The sequence below is a fragment of the Macrobrachium rosenbergii genome, chromosome 23, assembly GCF_040412425.1.
Source record: "Macrobrachium rosenbergii isolate ZJJX-2024 chromosome 23, ASM4041242v1, whole genome shotgun sequence".
NCBI classification, from domain to species: domain Eukaryota; kingdom Metazoa; phylum Arthropoda; class Malacostraca; order Decapoda; family Palaemonidae; genus Macrobrachium; species Macrobrachium rosenbergii.
Genome location: NC_089763.1, coordinates 14,702,189 through 14,715,970, shown reverse-complemented (window position 1 = coordinate 14,715,970; position 13,782 = coordinate 14,702,189). Strand labels below are relative to the sequence as shown.

The following is a 13,782-nucleotide window of genomic DNA, read 5'->3' as shown; positions in this document are numbered from 1 at the left end:
CACAATTAGTCATGATATTGTACATCTACTATTATTAATTAATATTCATTTTCTGAAATAACATCTGCATTTAAACTACTCCGATAATCTTTTTTCTTTTTCATACAAGCACATTCTGTTTTGTGAAATCTTGCTCATAAACTCCATCATCATTGCTGTCTTTGGACTAGACTTTGCCTTTACAGGGTTAAAAAGAAATGCCATTTTTGCAATGTATTTTGTTCAGTGAACTTCCTAAACTAACTGAGAAGATTTGCCTATTTTCAAATTGCACATTGTGTCTATTAGGCAATAAAATTAAAATCTTTACACCATAATAAAAACCAATAAAATTAAAATCTTTACAACATAATAAAAACCAAGTAAATTTGATGGCACCAATTCATTATAAAAATGTTTAAGGCTCCTAAAATGCCAGTTGACACCATACCTCCTACATAACACTGAAAGTATGCAAATTCTAACTACTTTAAGTTTTAACAATCTGATACAGTACATACAATATTATAAAATTACCTGCTTCCACCAGCAAAAATACATTACCACTGATAGTAAATCCAAATATGAGTGGGTAATTACATGTATTAACAGCAAAGTTGGTAGCCCTTAGAAATGCTCTTATCAAGGACACCTTTTCAGTTTATTTGGCAATATTATGTGAAGTCATTATTCAACATAACGACAGTCGTGCATGCTGGCCAAGTGCACAATATGAATGATGCAACTGCACTTATGCATTCAAGAATCATCTAGACTGGAATTTTCCACAAAAAATCTAGTAGTGCATAACCTTTGCTGAATTAGATCCATATTTTCAAATAATGCTATTTCTAACTATTAGATCCAAATTTTCAAGTAAAGCTATTTCTAACTATTTTGAATAACTAAATGCCAATATCTGATACCTAAATCTTGTGATACATTAGGTAAGAATGAAAACTCTTTTTATATGGAAGACGAGGAAGATACTGACCTTAGAAACAACACATAGTAAATGTATGTATAACAACAATGTGAATAAGAGAGCTTTAAATAGCTTTTGAAAAAAATTGCTTACTGGATATTCATCTGCTTCCTCAGCTAAAGTAAAGAGGCCAAAATCATCAGCATGCTGCAGCAGTGGGCAAACAATGGATGTCTCAACACCTAAAGTATATTCACAAACTTCAGGTTCCAAAAGATAGATGGTTACTGAGCTTGGGCTGAAATGATCAAAACATGGTAACATTTGTAACAGGACAAAAGCTTCTTTTATATCACTCAAAAATAGTATATAAAATAATGGCCCCCATTTTCTGAATATGCATATTAGGTATTGTCTTCATACCCAAACTAAAGAAACCACGTACATGATGTGTAATGCAGGCACTTTCTATTAAAAGAAAGTCACTTCATCAATTCTGACTTTTTTATTAAGCCTAGGGAATCAAAAATAAAATCAAGTATAAAATGTTTTTTTGTTTATATTTAATTAAAGTTAAGTAAACATACACAGCTACAGCTATGTTGTTCAACATCCCATTCTTTGAGGATTACTCATTAATATTGGAAATACCAGTCAACCTAGAAGATTAAAAATATCCATAAATAATTCGTACAAGGTTTCTACCTGTGATTTTAAGGACATCTGAATGAATCCCTAAAGCATCAAATTAATCCCATGTGGTGAGAGAGATAGGCAGACTAAACATGATTTTTTTACTTTTGTATCTTCAAAGCATCCCTTTGCATCAGGTTACATTATGTCTGTCTTTTGCTTTTCATTGGTTCTCTTTGGTGTCTTCCCACCTTGCTGCCAACTTGTTTAGGCCAATACAATTAGAATCTAACAATACCTCTGCGGTCTTGTTTAACTACTAACTGGCTGGTCAAACTAATGGTTGACCAAATAAGGGATTTTGACAAAGGAAAAATCTATTTCTGAGGGAGGCCCTGTGTCACCCGGTGAAATTCCTATTATGCACGAATTTCTAGGTATAGATATTGCTAAATATACCAGAGAAAAAGCTATCAGGAATGCTGGGGTTACTACCCCCAGATCGAACATCTATTATGAAATAGACGTCGGTATAGATAAGGGTGAGTGATTGTTGTCACTGCCACAGGACTGCACTCTGTAGACATCCCAATGACAAAACCCCGGAATGTGAGGAGCCGATCTAACGCCCGCACTCACTTGCCCGCCAACCGGCGACCCCAGCGCCATCTGTACTCATTCCAGGCTAGCACCCCTCACAAGCTCGGTATGCCTACTCGGGAGGGGGAAACCTAGATCCTGGGAGGGTCCGGGGCAGACTGAGGCCTCCCTCAGAAATAGATTTTCCTTTGTCAAAATCCCTTTTCTGAGCTCGTCCCTGTGTCAGCCGGGTGAAATCATGACAGAGAATCATACTAAGCTTTGGTGAAAGTCTAAAAGGAGCGAACAGTTAGGTGAACATGTATAAAACACTATTACTGAAAATAGTTTTAATTATCCCCAAAACATGATTAAATACCAAAGGTATAGACAGATAAACTGAGTTATAACTAGGGATACAATTAATACCACAGTAAAGGACATGAGAAACAACTATACAGTACACATAATGTAATAACTATACTATGGTGGGAAGGTACCAAAACTAAATAAACGACAGAAAATTTATAAAGGTACCTCCCAGACTTAAAAACTAAATCACAGTAAATATAACATGTCGCAAAACTTAAAACTAACACAAGATTGTACATCATAATATGAGAGCCAGGCTGTGAAGCATGTCTGGTCCAGGAGAAAATGGCAGGGCAAGTAAATGAGGCAGGCATGGGGGAAGGATAGGGATTAAAGGTTAATTTAAGGTGGAGGGACAATGCTCCTACAGCTACCGCAGGGAACTTCAGAGCTTCCAGTGATTTCAGATAGTGGTGTTTAAACACTGATGGAGATTTCAGCCATTATACTTCTTAAGCTCATCAAAATTCATATTATGAAAATAATTAGTGGAGGTAGCCACTGCTCGATATCATGAACCTTAGGACTGAACGGGTTAGCTTGCTTAATGAAGTATAGAATTTGTTGTCTGATAGCCTTTAAAGAAAGCGTTCCTCCTTTTTCCCTGATAAAAAGAGGACCAGACAAACACTGAAGTTCTCCGTAAATAGGCCCTCAAGGTAGCAACTGGGCATCAAGACAGGTCTTGTGGAAGAGGAACAACCTTCCAGGGGACCACCTATCCTGAGGGTCTTCATTTTTGCTAAGAACCTTTGATCTGGGGAAAGCAGAACTTCTCCTGACGGAGAGAAAATCCACATGATTCGCACCTCAGAGAGAGAGCAGACAGTTCTGATATTCTGGCACCTGAAGCTAGACTAATTAGGAACAATGTCTTCCTTAACAGATTCAAATAAGAACATTGATCGTTATTAGTTTCTGCGGCTAATTTTAGAACATCGTTAAGAAACCAGGAAACCGTATGTGGACGGGTCGCTGGTCTCAAACGAGCGCATGCTCTGGGAATGGATGAAAAATATGAATCTGTTAAATCAATCTTGAAGCCATGCAAAAACACCTTTTCAAAGCTGATTTCGCTGTGGTAATGGTGGCCGAGCCAGACCTTTTCAAACAGTGACCTAAAGAATGATATTGCCAAATTGGTGGTCATGACTTGAGCTTCAGATTCCTTCAAAAAAGATGCTAACTTTTAACTGCTGAATCGTACTGTCTGAGGGTAGAATCTCTTTATCTGATTCCAGAAAACAGAGTATTGTGGGATCAATATCCGCACCTCTCTGAGCGCGAATTTCATAAAGTCCATAAAGCCAGGGCATTCAGATTTCTTGAGTGAAGCTGACACAGTCCGTGTTTGCACAATTTGAGTCAGCTGTGGCTTGGGTATTTGATGACACCGTTTTGAGCTCCAGAAGAGGGAACCAATTGCTTTTCGGCCAGTTGGGAGCTACCAGGGCCACTTGACCTTTGAGTGACCTGAGCTTGTGCAACACCTTCATCAGCAGGTTTATTGGCGGGAACAGATAGATTTTCTGCCATTTGTTCCAGTCCACTGACATTGCATCCGAGCGTGAGCTCGAGGATCCAGGTTGGGAACAACATAACAAGGGAGTTTAGGATTGCTCTCCGTGGCAAACAAGTCCACCTGAAGGCCCGGAACCTGACGGCGTATCCATCCGAAAGAAGCCTCGTCCAGGACCATTCTGACTCCAGCGGAGTTGCCCTGGACAGGGAGTCTGCATGACATTCTGGACTCCTGCTAGATGGGTAGCTGACAGGTGCCAACCGCTTCTCCGCCAGGGAGAAAATGGCTATCATCACTTGGTTTATCCGGCCGGATTTGGAACCCCCTCTGTTTATGCAATGTACCACTACTGCGCTGTCCAGCACCAGCCTGATATGAATCTGGTTGGTGGGGCAAAAGTTTTTCAGAGTTAGAAACACTGCCATCGCCTCCAAAATGTTTATGTGGAACTGACGGAACGGTGTAGACCATGTACCCTGTACCTTTTCTTTGGTGAGTACCCTCCCCAGCCGCTTAACGGGTTACCTCTGTGGATTATTAGAGCTGGGAGGAATTGAAGGGGAACTGACTTCAAAGACCCTTGACTGTGGACCACGGCCGAGTCTTTTCCTCAGCACCAGAGGAGCACGACACCTTGTCCCTGAGCTTGACATTGGCCATTATCCGCCATACTCTGTTTATGTCTTTCAGTTTTGCTTTCAGGAGCAGATCTTTTTACAGATGCTAACTGAAGAGAACCCAGGATTCTTTTCTGCGCGTTCTGCAAGTAGAGGCTTTCCTGCCTTTGAGGAATTGCTTGGTGGCTTTGGCTATCTCTCCGTTTGGCTGGCTGAATAGACAGCTTGTGCGAGACCAGATCCCACTGGATACCCAGCCACTGAAATCGAGCCTCCGGAGTTAGGCGGACTTCACCCTGTTTATCTGAAAGCCTAGGGATTCCAGAAACTCGATCACCATGGCCGTAGCTCTCGGCACTCCCGGCGTTGATGCCCAAATTATCCAATCGCCCAGGTATGCGGCCAGCGATATCCTCGGGACCGTAACTGCTGCACTACCGTTTCGCCAGCTTTGTGAAAATTCTGGGTGCTATGTTGAGCCCGAATGGCATGACCCTGAACGAGTAGGCTTGTTTCCCCATTCTGAAACCTAGGAAGGGAGAAGTTCCGCTCAATCGGGACGTGATAATATGCGTCTGAAAGATCTATAGAGGTGGGTGACGGCCCCGAGGAAGTAGAGTCCGCACTCTTGTGATTGTAACTGTCAGAGGAAATTTGTCGCATTGTATATAAAGATTGAGATGCGACAGATCCAAGATTACCCTTGGTTGACTGGAGTCTTTCTGGGAACACTGAACAGCCTGCCTTGGAAATTCCAGGTGTCTCACTTTCTTTATGGCCCTCTTTTGAGTAATTCCGCGCAAAGTCCCGCAGAGCTTTGGAAGACGGTTGATGAAATCTGATCAGAGGAAGGGCCCTTGATCCAACTCCTCCCCAAACCTTTGGAGACTATACTGTGGGCCCACGGGACTGAAGGTCCACTGGTCCCTGAACAGGTGAAGTCTGCCGCCCACCTGATTGGTCTCACTGGGAAGGTGAAGGCTTGCCTCCTCTACCGGGGCCTCCCTCCCCGGGAGAGGGATCACAAAGCAGCCTTGCCTCTGAAGGAGGCCCTTGCTCTACTCCCTCTGCGCCTGTAAAGGCCTCGGGAACGACCCTGGCCCTCATAGGAGGGGTTATATACAGGAGACTTCACAAAGGTAGGCGGTAAGGGGGAGTGCTGAGCTGGCTGCACCAGCACGAACTGTTGAGGCTGGACCTTCGAGGCAGAAGGCTGGCCAACTGACGAGACAGGTACAGCTTGGACAACGGCTTGTTGGTGCTGTCTTCTGTGTGCCTCCTGTATCTTTTACCTGGCCTGTTTGGGGTCCATGGACTCGGGGCTTTCCTTTTTTTGAAAGCAGGGATTCTAGCGGGAGCGCAGACTTTGATTAGCCCTGGTTGCCTCAGCCAGACATTGCTGACCTCTCCTTCGGGAAGATACTAGCCCCCAGAAGGAGCTTTTCATGAGCTTGTTAGCTCATGTCTTATGGTAGCGTCAGCAAGATGTATTTATGGCAGTTCATCGCTACCATGAAGTCAAACAGGTCCGACTGAAATCCTGCTAACAGAGACTTCGCTCAGGACCTGGAAGAGTGGCTCCTCGAGTACATTACTGACGGATTCCGCCAGGCACAGGGAGTTCAGTGATCGGCTCAGCCGACACCTAGCCTCAAACTCTGCTTTCAGGAGGGCTTCTGGCAGTTTGGGAAGCTGCTCACTGAATAAGGTGGATGTGCAATCTGGGTCCAGCTTACCCGATGTAAAAGTGGCCGGGGCATCCTTCAGAAATCGTTGTCTCAGGGAAGATCAGAGAAGGGATCAGTCTCCCGGAGCTGAGGTGACGGCTTACCTTCCGTGCATGCCTGGGCGTCGCAAGAGCCACCTTAGTCATGCAAGGGGTTGAATTTTATCACCCAACGAGAACATCGTGAAGTTGCCTTGAAGGGGTCAACTTGTGTTCTCCGCCTGCCACTCATTAAATGTCGCAGCAGTGCAGACTGCACCTGGTCCCTTGGGAGGATAACTGTCTCCTTCGGGACCTTATCCGTTCTCTAAGCTTCTCCATCAACCTCATGAAGCCTGGGTAGAAGCCAGCAGGTCAGGAGGAAAGAATTCCAACTCCTGAAGCCTGTGCATGCCTAGACCCTCGATCGTTAGGGTATCTTCATGCCGGGAGCATGAAGGCCAAACGCCAAGGATTTCCCTTGTCAAATTGAGGGAGGGGAGGCATCGGAATGGGGTAATGTACCGCCGACTCCACCGAAGCACATGAACCCGGGAGAGTATATCCTGGCTCTGCAACCTCTCCGTAAGCATTGCTTAGCATCCACCTCCGAGGTAAACTTCTGCAGGCATACCGCAAACTCCTCCAGGTCAAGGCAGGTTGGCGAGGGAGGGCTAGCCTTTAGCTGCCCTGAACTTCGCTCCTGCAGAGGGAATGCCTTGTTTGTGGAAGCCACCGGACCAGTATCATTGGCTTCACCGGAGGGAAAGGGGTTGCTTTGGCGGGAGGTTGGACTTATAATATCGCTTCCAAGACTTCTTCAACTTGGGGACAGCGGATTGCCCCTGTCCTCCAAGTAAGAAGATTTTGAAAGCCCTGAAGAAGCCGGTGGATGAAGGGGGAATCAAAAGGAGCCCGCCCCACTGCCTCACCTCCTACCTACCTCCTGGTCCTGTTCCGTGTTCATTGGCTCCAGGTCAAGGTTTATGGCGCCACTTCCCCTCCGACACCGCCACGTACAAGTTCGTCCTGGGAGGCTGGGTTTCACCCGGATCTGCTCAATGAGGAGCGCACTTGGGATGGAACAGCCGCTAAGATCCGGGCGCCCGGGGCAAACAGGTTCCAGATGTTCTCATCCAGAACATATGGCTTCCCGACGAACATTTCTACCAAAACCAGCCACCCAGGCTCGGAAGGAACCAAAGCGCCACTGCGGGAAGCTTTAGTCGGCCTGAAGAGAGCAGGGACTTAATAACCGAAAGCGCTCAGTGAAGAGATATATAAGCAATATATCAGGAACATAACGATTTGAAACAAGTGAGGCAACCAGGTAAACTAAAGGCAGTAACTATAGGCTTACCGACTGATCCTGACAAGCTCAGAAGAGCGAAGCAAACCTCACACCGATCCGGTGCCACGATGATGGTCGTCATCCGGACTACACAGCCAGAATAGAACAGCAGAAAACGTGCCCATAGGGCTGGTGCAGCACAGCAGTGCACCCGGCTCCTCACAACGTACTGTCTGTAAGTGGGAAGGTATATGAACACACTAATTTAACGCTGGCTGGAGCAGAACCGGGCGGAGATAGGGCCTTAAACTATAGCAGGTAATGGAGCATGCTAATTAATTTATACGGACCGACCGGAGCATTCCGGCGGACGATAAATCAGAGCAAAACATGACACACACTAAATTAGGAGCGCCGGAGACAGTTCAACGGAGCAGGACCTCAACCTAGCATCATGCAACTCTTAATTGTATAATCAACTTAGTATAATTACTGCGAGTCCGGCAGCAAGTAATAATTTGTACCGAGACCGCGGAGCATTCCGCGGACGATAAAATTGAGAGCAAACATGACACACTAAATTAGGAACGCCGGAGATAGTTCGACGGAGTAGGACCTTAACCTAGAGATCATGCAACTCTTATTGTAAAATCAACTTTAAAAGTATAATTACTGCCGCAGTCTGGTAGTAATAAATGGTTAACAACATAGGATAGCAGTACACTGCTGGTCACAGTGTTCTGGCGCAGACCCTCCGAGATCCCGTGCTCTGTCACTTGGTTACAGCGGGAGGGCGGGGTAAATCATGCCATCTCCAGTTATACAGCTAGAGAACTAGTGTGACTAGGCCAGCCTACTGAAAACCAAAAACCGGAGTGGTAACAGGTAAGAAGGCAACGGAGGACCGGGGACGGTGGAGCGGAACCAGCGAGGGAATGTTTGAACCTGAAGGTGATCAAAGTTCAGCCCGACCGGAGGAGAGAACCAACGAAACACTCAGCCGAGCAGTTGACACCAGAACGGAGGCCAGGAGGGTGGGTGACTCTCAACTGGGAACCGGACTAGTCCCCCTCGGGTGACGATCGAGAGACCGACGCCCCACACGCTGGGAGATGACACACCACTGGCAAAAGTCAGGGAGGCAGTACTAGAATGGTGGAATCGAGAGTTGCGTTCAAGGGGACGGGACACCCCATACATGACTGAAACTCCCACGGGCATCGAAACAGACGTATCGACTTCCTGCACGCAGGGAGACTCATGACACTCACCAAAAAGTACTAGAGGAGGATAGGACAACAGCACTAGTCTAAAGCAAACGCCAAACTCTCACCCTCCTCTGAAGCGCGCAGCCCAGACAGTAAAAGGGAGGGAGAGAAGAGAGGAAGAGGGTGGAAGGGAGAGAAATTCCGTGGCTGCAGTCAACCAACAACCGACCCGTAGGGCAGAAGGGCAATGCATAAGAAGATCCCCTTTTTCATTTTTCCTTCTCTCCCTCATTAGAGGAGGAAGGGATGGGGCTTCAGATGCCCCTAGCAAACCCAAAAACGAGCCCGATAAAGCCGGATGGAACAACAAACAGGAACTCCCCTCGACAGCCTACCCCCTCCTCCCGCTCAAGCAGCATAGTCAGGAGAGATGGGAGCTAAGACAATGCCAAAGCCTAACCTGAATAGCCCTAACCCACTTGATTGAGCGGAGGGCTGAGGCTAGGGATCCCCAATTTCTGATAAGTACCGCTTAAAGTCAACCAATAAACATAAGTACACGTAAGTATGAAGATCGATATACAAAAATAAAAACTTGTGCTAAGTGTATAGCTAACCGACCAGGCGAACAGGAGGTAGGCAGCCAACTGGCTGCTCTGGCCTTGAGCCTGGACCACAATAAATCCGAATTATCCATGTCATCCATTACACTACAAATCAGAGAAACTGACAAAAGAAAGCACCACCTGGAGAGGGAATCTACTCGTAGGAGCCTGGTATCAGCTTATGAATTAACTATAAGTGAACCAAGATAGGAGGAAGCCTCCACGTGAGGAATGCGCTAATCAAAGGTACCAGGAACCGCCCGACATAGATAAACGCCTCCAAAAGGAACTTCTTGAAGGGGAATTATGAAACATGAGATAAAATTAAGCGACTGAGAGAAACCCCTGCAGAAACAAGCTGTAAGGGTGTACCTCAAGATCTCATCAGGCGCTAACGCCGGGAGCGTCCGATATATGACCCTGTAAATGTTAACTTACGGGCCAATAAGAGCCTCACTAATAATAAAACCCCACAAGAAGATGGTACTTAACTTCATAACGGTGAAATTGCTTGAAGACATGGTCAACTCATGGAAAATTGGACAAAAAATCAGCACAAAAAAAAGGCCTTCTCAAAGGAAAAACGTGCTAGTATGGAATGAGTACAGATGGCGCTGGGGTCGTCGGTTGGCGGGCAGGTGAGTGCGGGCATTAGATCGGCTCACTCACGTTCTGGGTTTTGTCATTGGGATGTCTACAGAGTGCAGTCCTGTGGCAGTGACAACAATCACTCACCCTTATCTATAACGCGTCTGGCTTCAGATGTTGATCTGGGGGTAGTAGCATTCCTGATAGCTTTTTCTCTGGTATATTTAGCAATATCTATACCTAGAAATTCGTGCATAATAGGAATTTCACCGGCTGACACAGGGACGAGCTCAGAAAAACTCAATTCTTCATGGCCTATTTCACAAGTAATGCACTACTGGAGTGGTTCTTAATCATTAGAGTCTCTTATGCACTAACCCACAAAAATAAGGCCTTAAAACTATAAAAGTCTTATAATTAATCATTCCATTAAAATCACCATGTGCTCCAGAGGGTAATCTCTGTAAGTAAAAGATCAGAGAGGCTGTGGTGTTGGTGAAGAGAGATGGAGGAGGTAGAGGAGGAAAAGTTTGTGAGATGGATTAACTTTCATGCACACCACAAGCATTACTGCTTTTGATGGAACCATTAAATCATTTACTAAGAACTTCGATGGAGCAAAGGTACTCACCAGTGCTGGTAGTACATAAGATCTGACTGGGGATGCAATGTTCAAATGAACTGTGAACTAAATGGTGTTGTGCAAGATGGAATCCTGATTGCAATTTAGTGAAAATTTAATCAAGACTTTCTGAATTCTTAAAATAAATGGAGAATAAGCAAAATGCCCCTGGCTTCTATCCAAAGGTGATCTAAAGAGCTTGACTGCAAAAAAAAAGGGGGGGGTCAGTTCCCACTAGATTCTATACGTAAGCAACAGATACCCACTGTTAAACTGGATGGCAACTATGCATACACTTTTCTGATCCCAAAAGACTGTCAGACTGAAGGGAACATCTATGAATTTCCTGTACAGGTTGTATTTGCTGTCCAGTAGAAGAATTATGTACCTTGGTGTTGCTTGGTAACCAATGGGTTCTTAGCCACGTAAAATAAATCTAATCCTTCAGGCCAGCCCTAGGAGAGCTGTTAATCAGCTTAGTGGTCTGGTTAAACTAAGGTATACTTAACTTTTTTTTTATCAAAAAAGCATAGGTGAAAAGATCTTGGAGGAGGACTGAAGAGGTACCTGTGGGAGGACACTGCTGTCGTGCAAACACAAAAGTCATTGTTCGTGCACTTGGGAAGCAACAGACTCCCTATGACCTCCTCAACAGTGGAAGAAATTTAGTATTTATTGAAGTGGATCTGGAAACTATGTGCAACATCATCCTTGAAGGAGTTGCAATTGCAGGAAAAGACTTTACGTCAAATAAAACACTCACAGGCGTGATATTTCTTCACCTTTTGCATTTACTGTGATAATTTACTAATACTGGCACACGCTTACAATGTTTGAGTAAGGCCTGTCCATCTTTAAGTAGTAGCTTTCCAGTGCCAAGTTTTATGGCTGGAATGTACCAAAGAAGACTGTACCATAGTTGAGGAAAGTGACCAGTGGCAATCACAGAAAAACACAGAAGACGACTTAGATGACACTTATCAATATAAAAAAAAAAAGCTCACACTAAATACTTGAATTGGTATTATATATAGTAAGCAGTACTTCCACAATGAAAATAGTAACTGCAATGACTATTCTAGATAAAAAATGACATTTTTATAATAAAATAAAGTTTCATATATACTTACCAAATAATTACATAGCTATTAGTTTCTACTTTATGCAGTAGTTCAAAATGTAAAAATAGCAGTAGTACTCTTTTGTTTTGGGTGTAGGCAGCTTGCCCCGCCAACTTTTGGGAAGAATAGGTAAAACACAGCTAAAGAGCTCAATTCGTTTATGCCCTACATCCATGAGAGGGAAGGAGGGAGGGCTCCGATCATGTAATTATTTGATATATATATAAAACTTCATTTTATTATAAAAATTTCATTTTTATATAAGTAACTTACCAAATAATTACATAGCTGAATCCCACAATGAAAGGAGGTGGGGTACATGGACACATACTGTACTACTCAAAAATAGAAAACTAGCTAGCATCATGAAATGTTTCTTGTAACCTTACCTGGTGAGGGAGCCACAGCAAGTAGATACTAACTCTGGTCCGAGCTCCTCTCAACCTGTAGTGGCGTTGCAGTAGAGCCAAGAGTTGCCTCTACTCTAGTGGGGGGCTTTGCAACATAGGAGTACATCGCAGGTTGCCAAAGCTTACAATCCAATAAAACATATATATACATATCCTGTATATGTGTGTGCCCTTGCCCTGGGCACAGTACAACAAAATATGACCAGATAAATTTTGACCTACACCACAATAAAAATTAATCCAACTAAACCATAAAACCAATGACTGGTGGGCACTCACAACACAGTGCCCCCAGACTTCACAAGAAAACATGACAATGCTTACTCAAGGAGAGTGGATAGAGGAAATCGAAGGCATTCCTATTCTTCATTCCCCAATACTATGCCAGCTGCGAAGAATGGGCCTAATGTACTGCATTTTTCATACACTGTTTCAATATCATGAAGGTAAAACATAGCGAGAACTGACTTGCATCTCCAATACATGGATTACAAGATCATGGAGAGAGAGAGAGAGAGAGAGAGATTGCATTTGAAGGCCAGCAAGTTGGCAACTGCCCTTATTTCAAGGGCCTTAGCTTTACACCAAGGCAGGATATCTTCCTGAACTCTCGAGCGTGATGTCCTTAAAAAGAAGGTTAAGGCATTTTTGGATAACAGACGTCCGGGATCCTTAACCGAACACCAGAGATTCTGTGAGGAACCTCTAATTCTTTTAGTTCTCTCCAAGCATACCTGCCGTGCTCTTACTGGGCAGAGCACTCTCTCCTGATCTGCTGGGCCCAGGATACCAGCCAAGCTCTTGACCATAAATAAACGTGGCTAGGGGTTAGAAGGGTCTTCATTCTTTGCCAAGAATCCCAAGGTCAGAGAGTATACTGCATTCCCTGAAGAAAAACCTACCTTTTTATCAAGGGCATGTAATTCGCCGACTCTTTTGGCTGTAGCTATGGTAATTTAAAATAAGGTTTTCCTCGTCAAATCCCTTAGCGAGGAGGAGTCCAAGGGTTCAAATGGAGGGCCCAAAGCCATTTAAGAATACATCCAAGCTCCATGCGACTGTAGTAGATTTCTCTTGCTTAGACGTATTCAACAATTTAATCAAATCATCAATATCTGGATTTGAAGACAGGTCTGCTCCCCTATGTATAAAAACAGAATTTAACATTGCCCTGTATCCTTTGACGGTATATGTCGCCAATCCTTTTGAAGACCTCAGGAAGAGTAAAAAGTCTCCAATTTGGGCTGAAGACATTTGAGAAGAGGAGATATTATGATCGTGGCACAAACCTCAAAAGATTGCCCACTTAGCCTGGTAGACTGCAGCAGAAGATCGGCGCCTACATTTCGCAATTGCTTCTGCAACCTTTCTTGAAAAACCTTTCGCTCTGACAAGCTCCCTGACAGTCTGGAGCCTGTCAGAGCGAAAGTGGATAAGCCTTGATGAAAATGGTGAAAATGATGGCATTTGAGAAGATTCCCCCTCTGAGGTAACAGTCTTGGGAAATCTACTTAAAGGCTGAGAAGATCTGGGAACCATTCTGTGGCCATACGGGAGCTACCAGGGTCACTGAAGTATTGTTGTGGGTGATGAACTTCTTCGGCA

At 44.5% G+C, this 13,782-nt stretch overlaps 1 protein-coding gene across 1 annotated transcript in view; it reads right to left on the bottom strand.

Annotated features, from left to right (window-relative positions):
* LOC136851294 (endoplasmic reticulum lectin 1-like) overlaps window positions 1–13,782 on the bottom strand; it is an 89,238-nt gene that overhangs the window by 4,825 nt on the left and 70,631 nt on the right. The window contains exon 10 of the mRNA XM_067125289.1: window positions 1,058–1,202. Coding sequence (XP_066981390.1) covers window positions 1,058–1,202 — 145 coding nt within the window. The remainder of the gene's footprint in view (window positions 1–1,057; window positions 1,203–13,782) is intronic.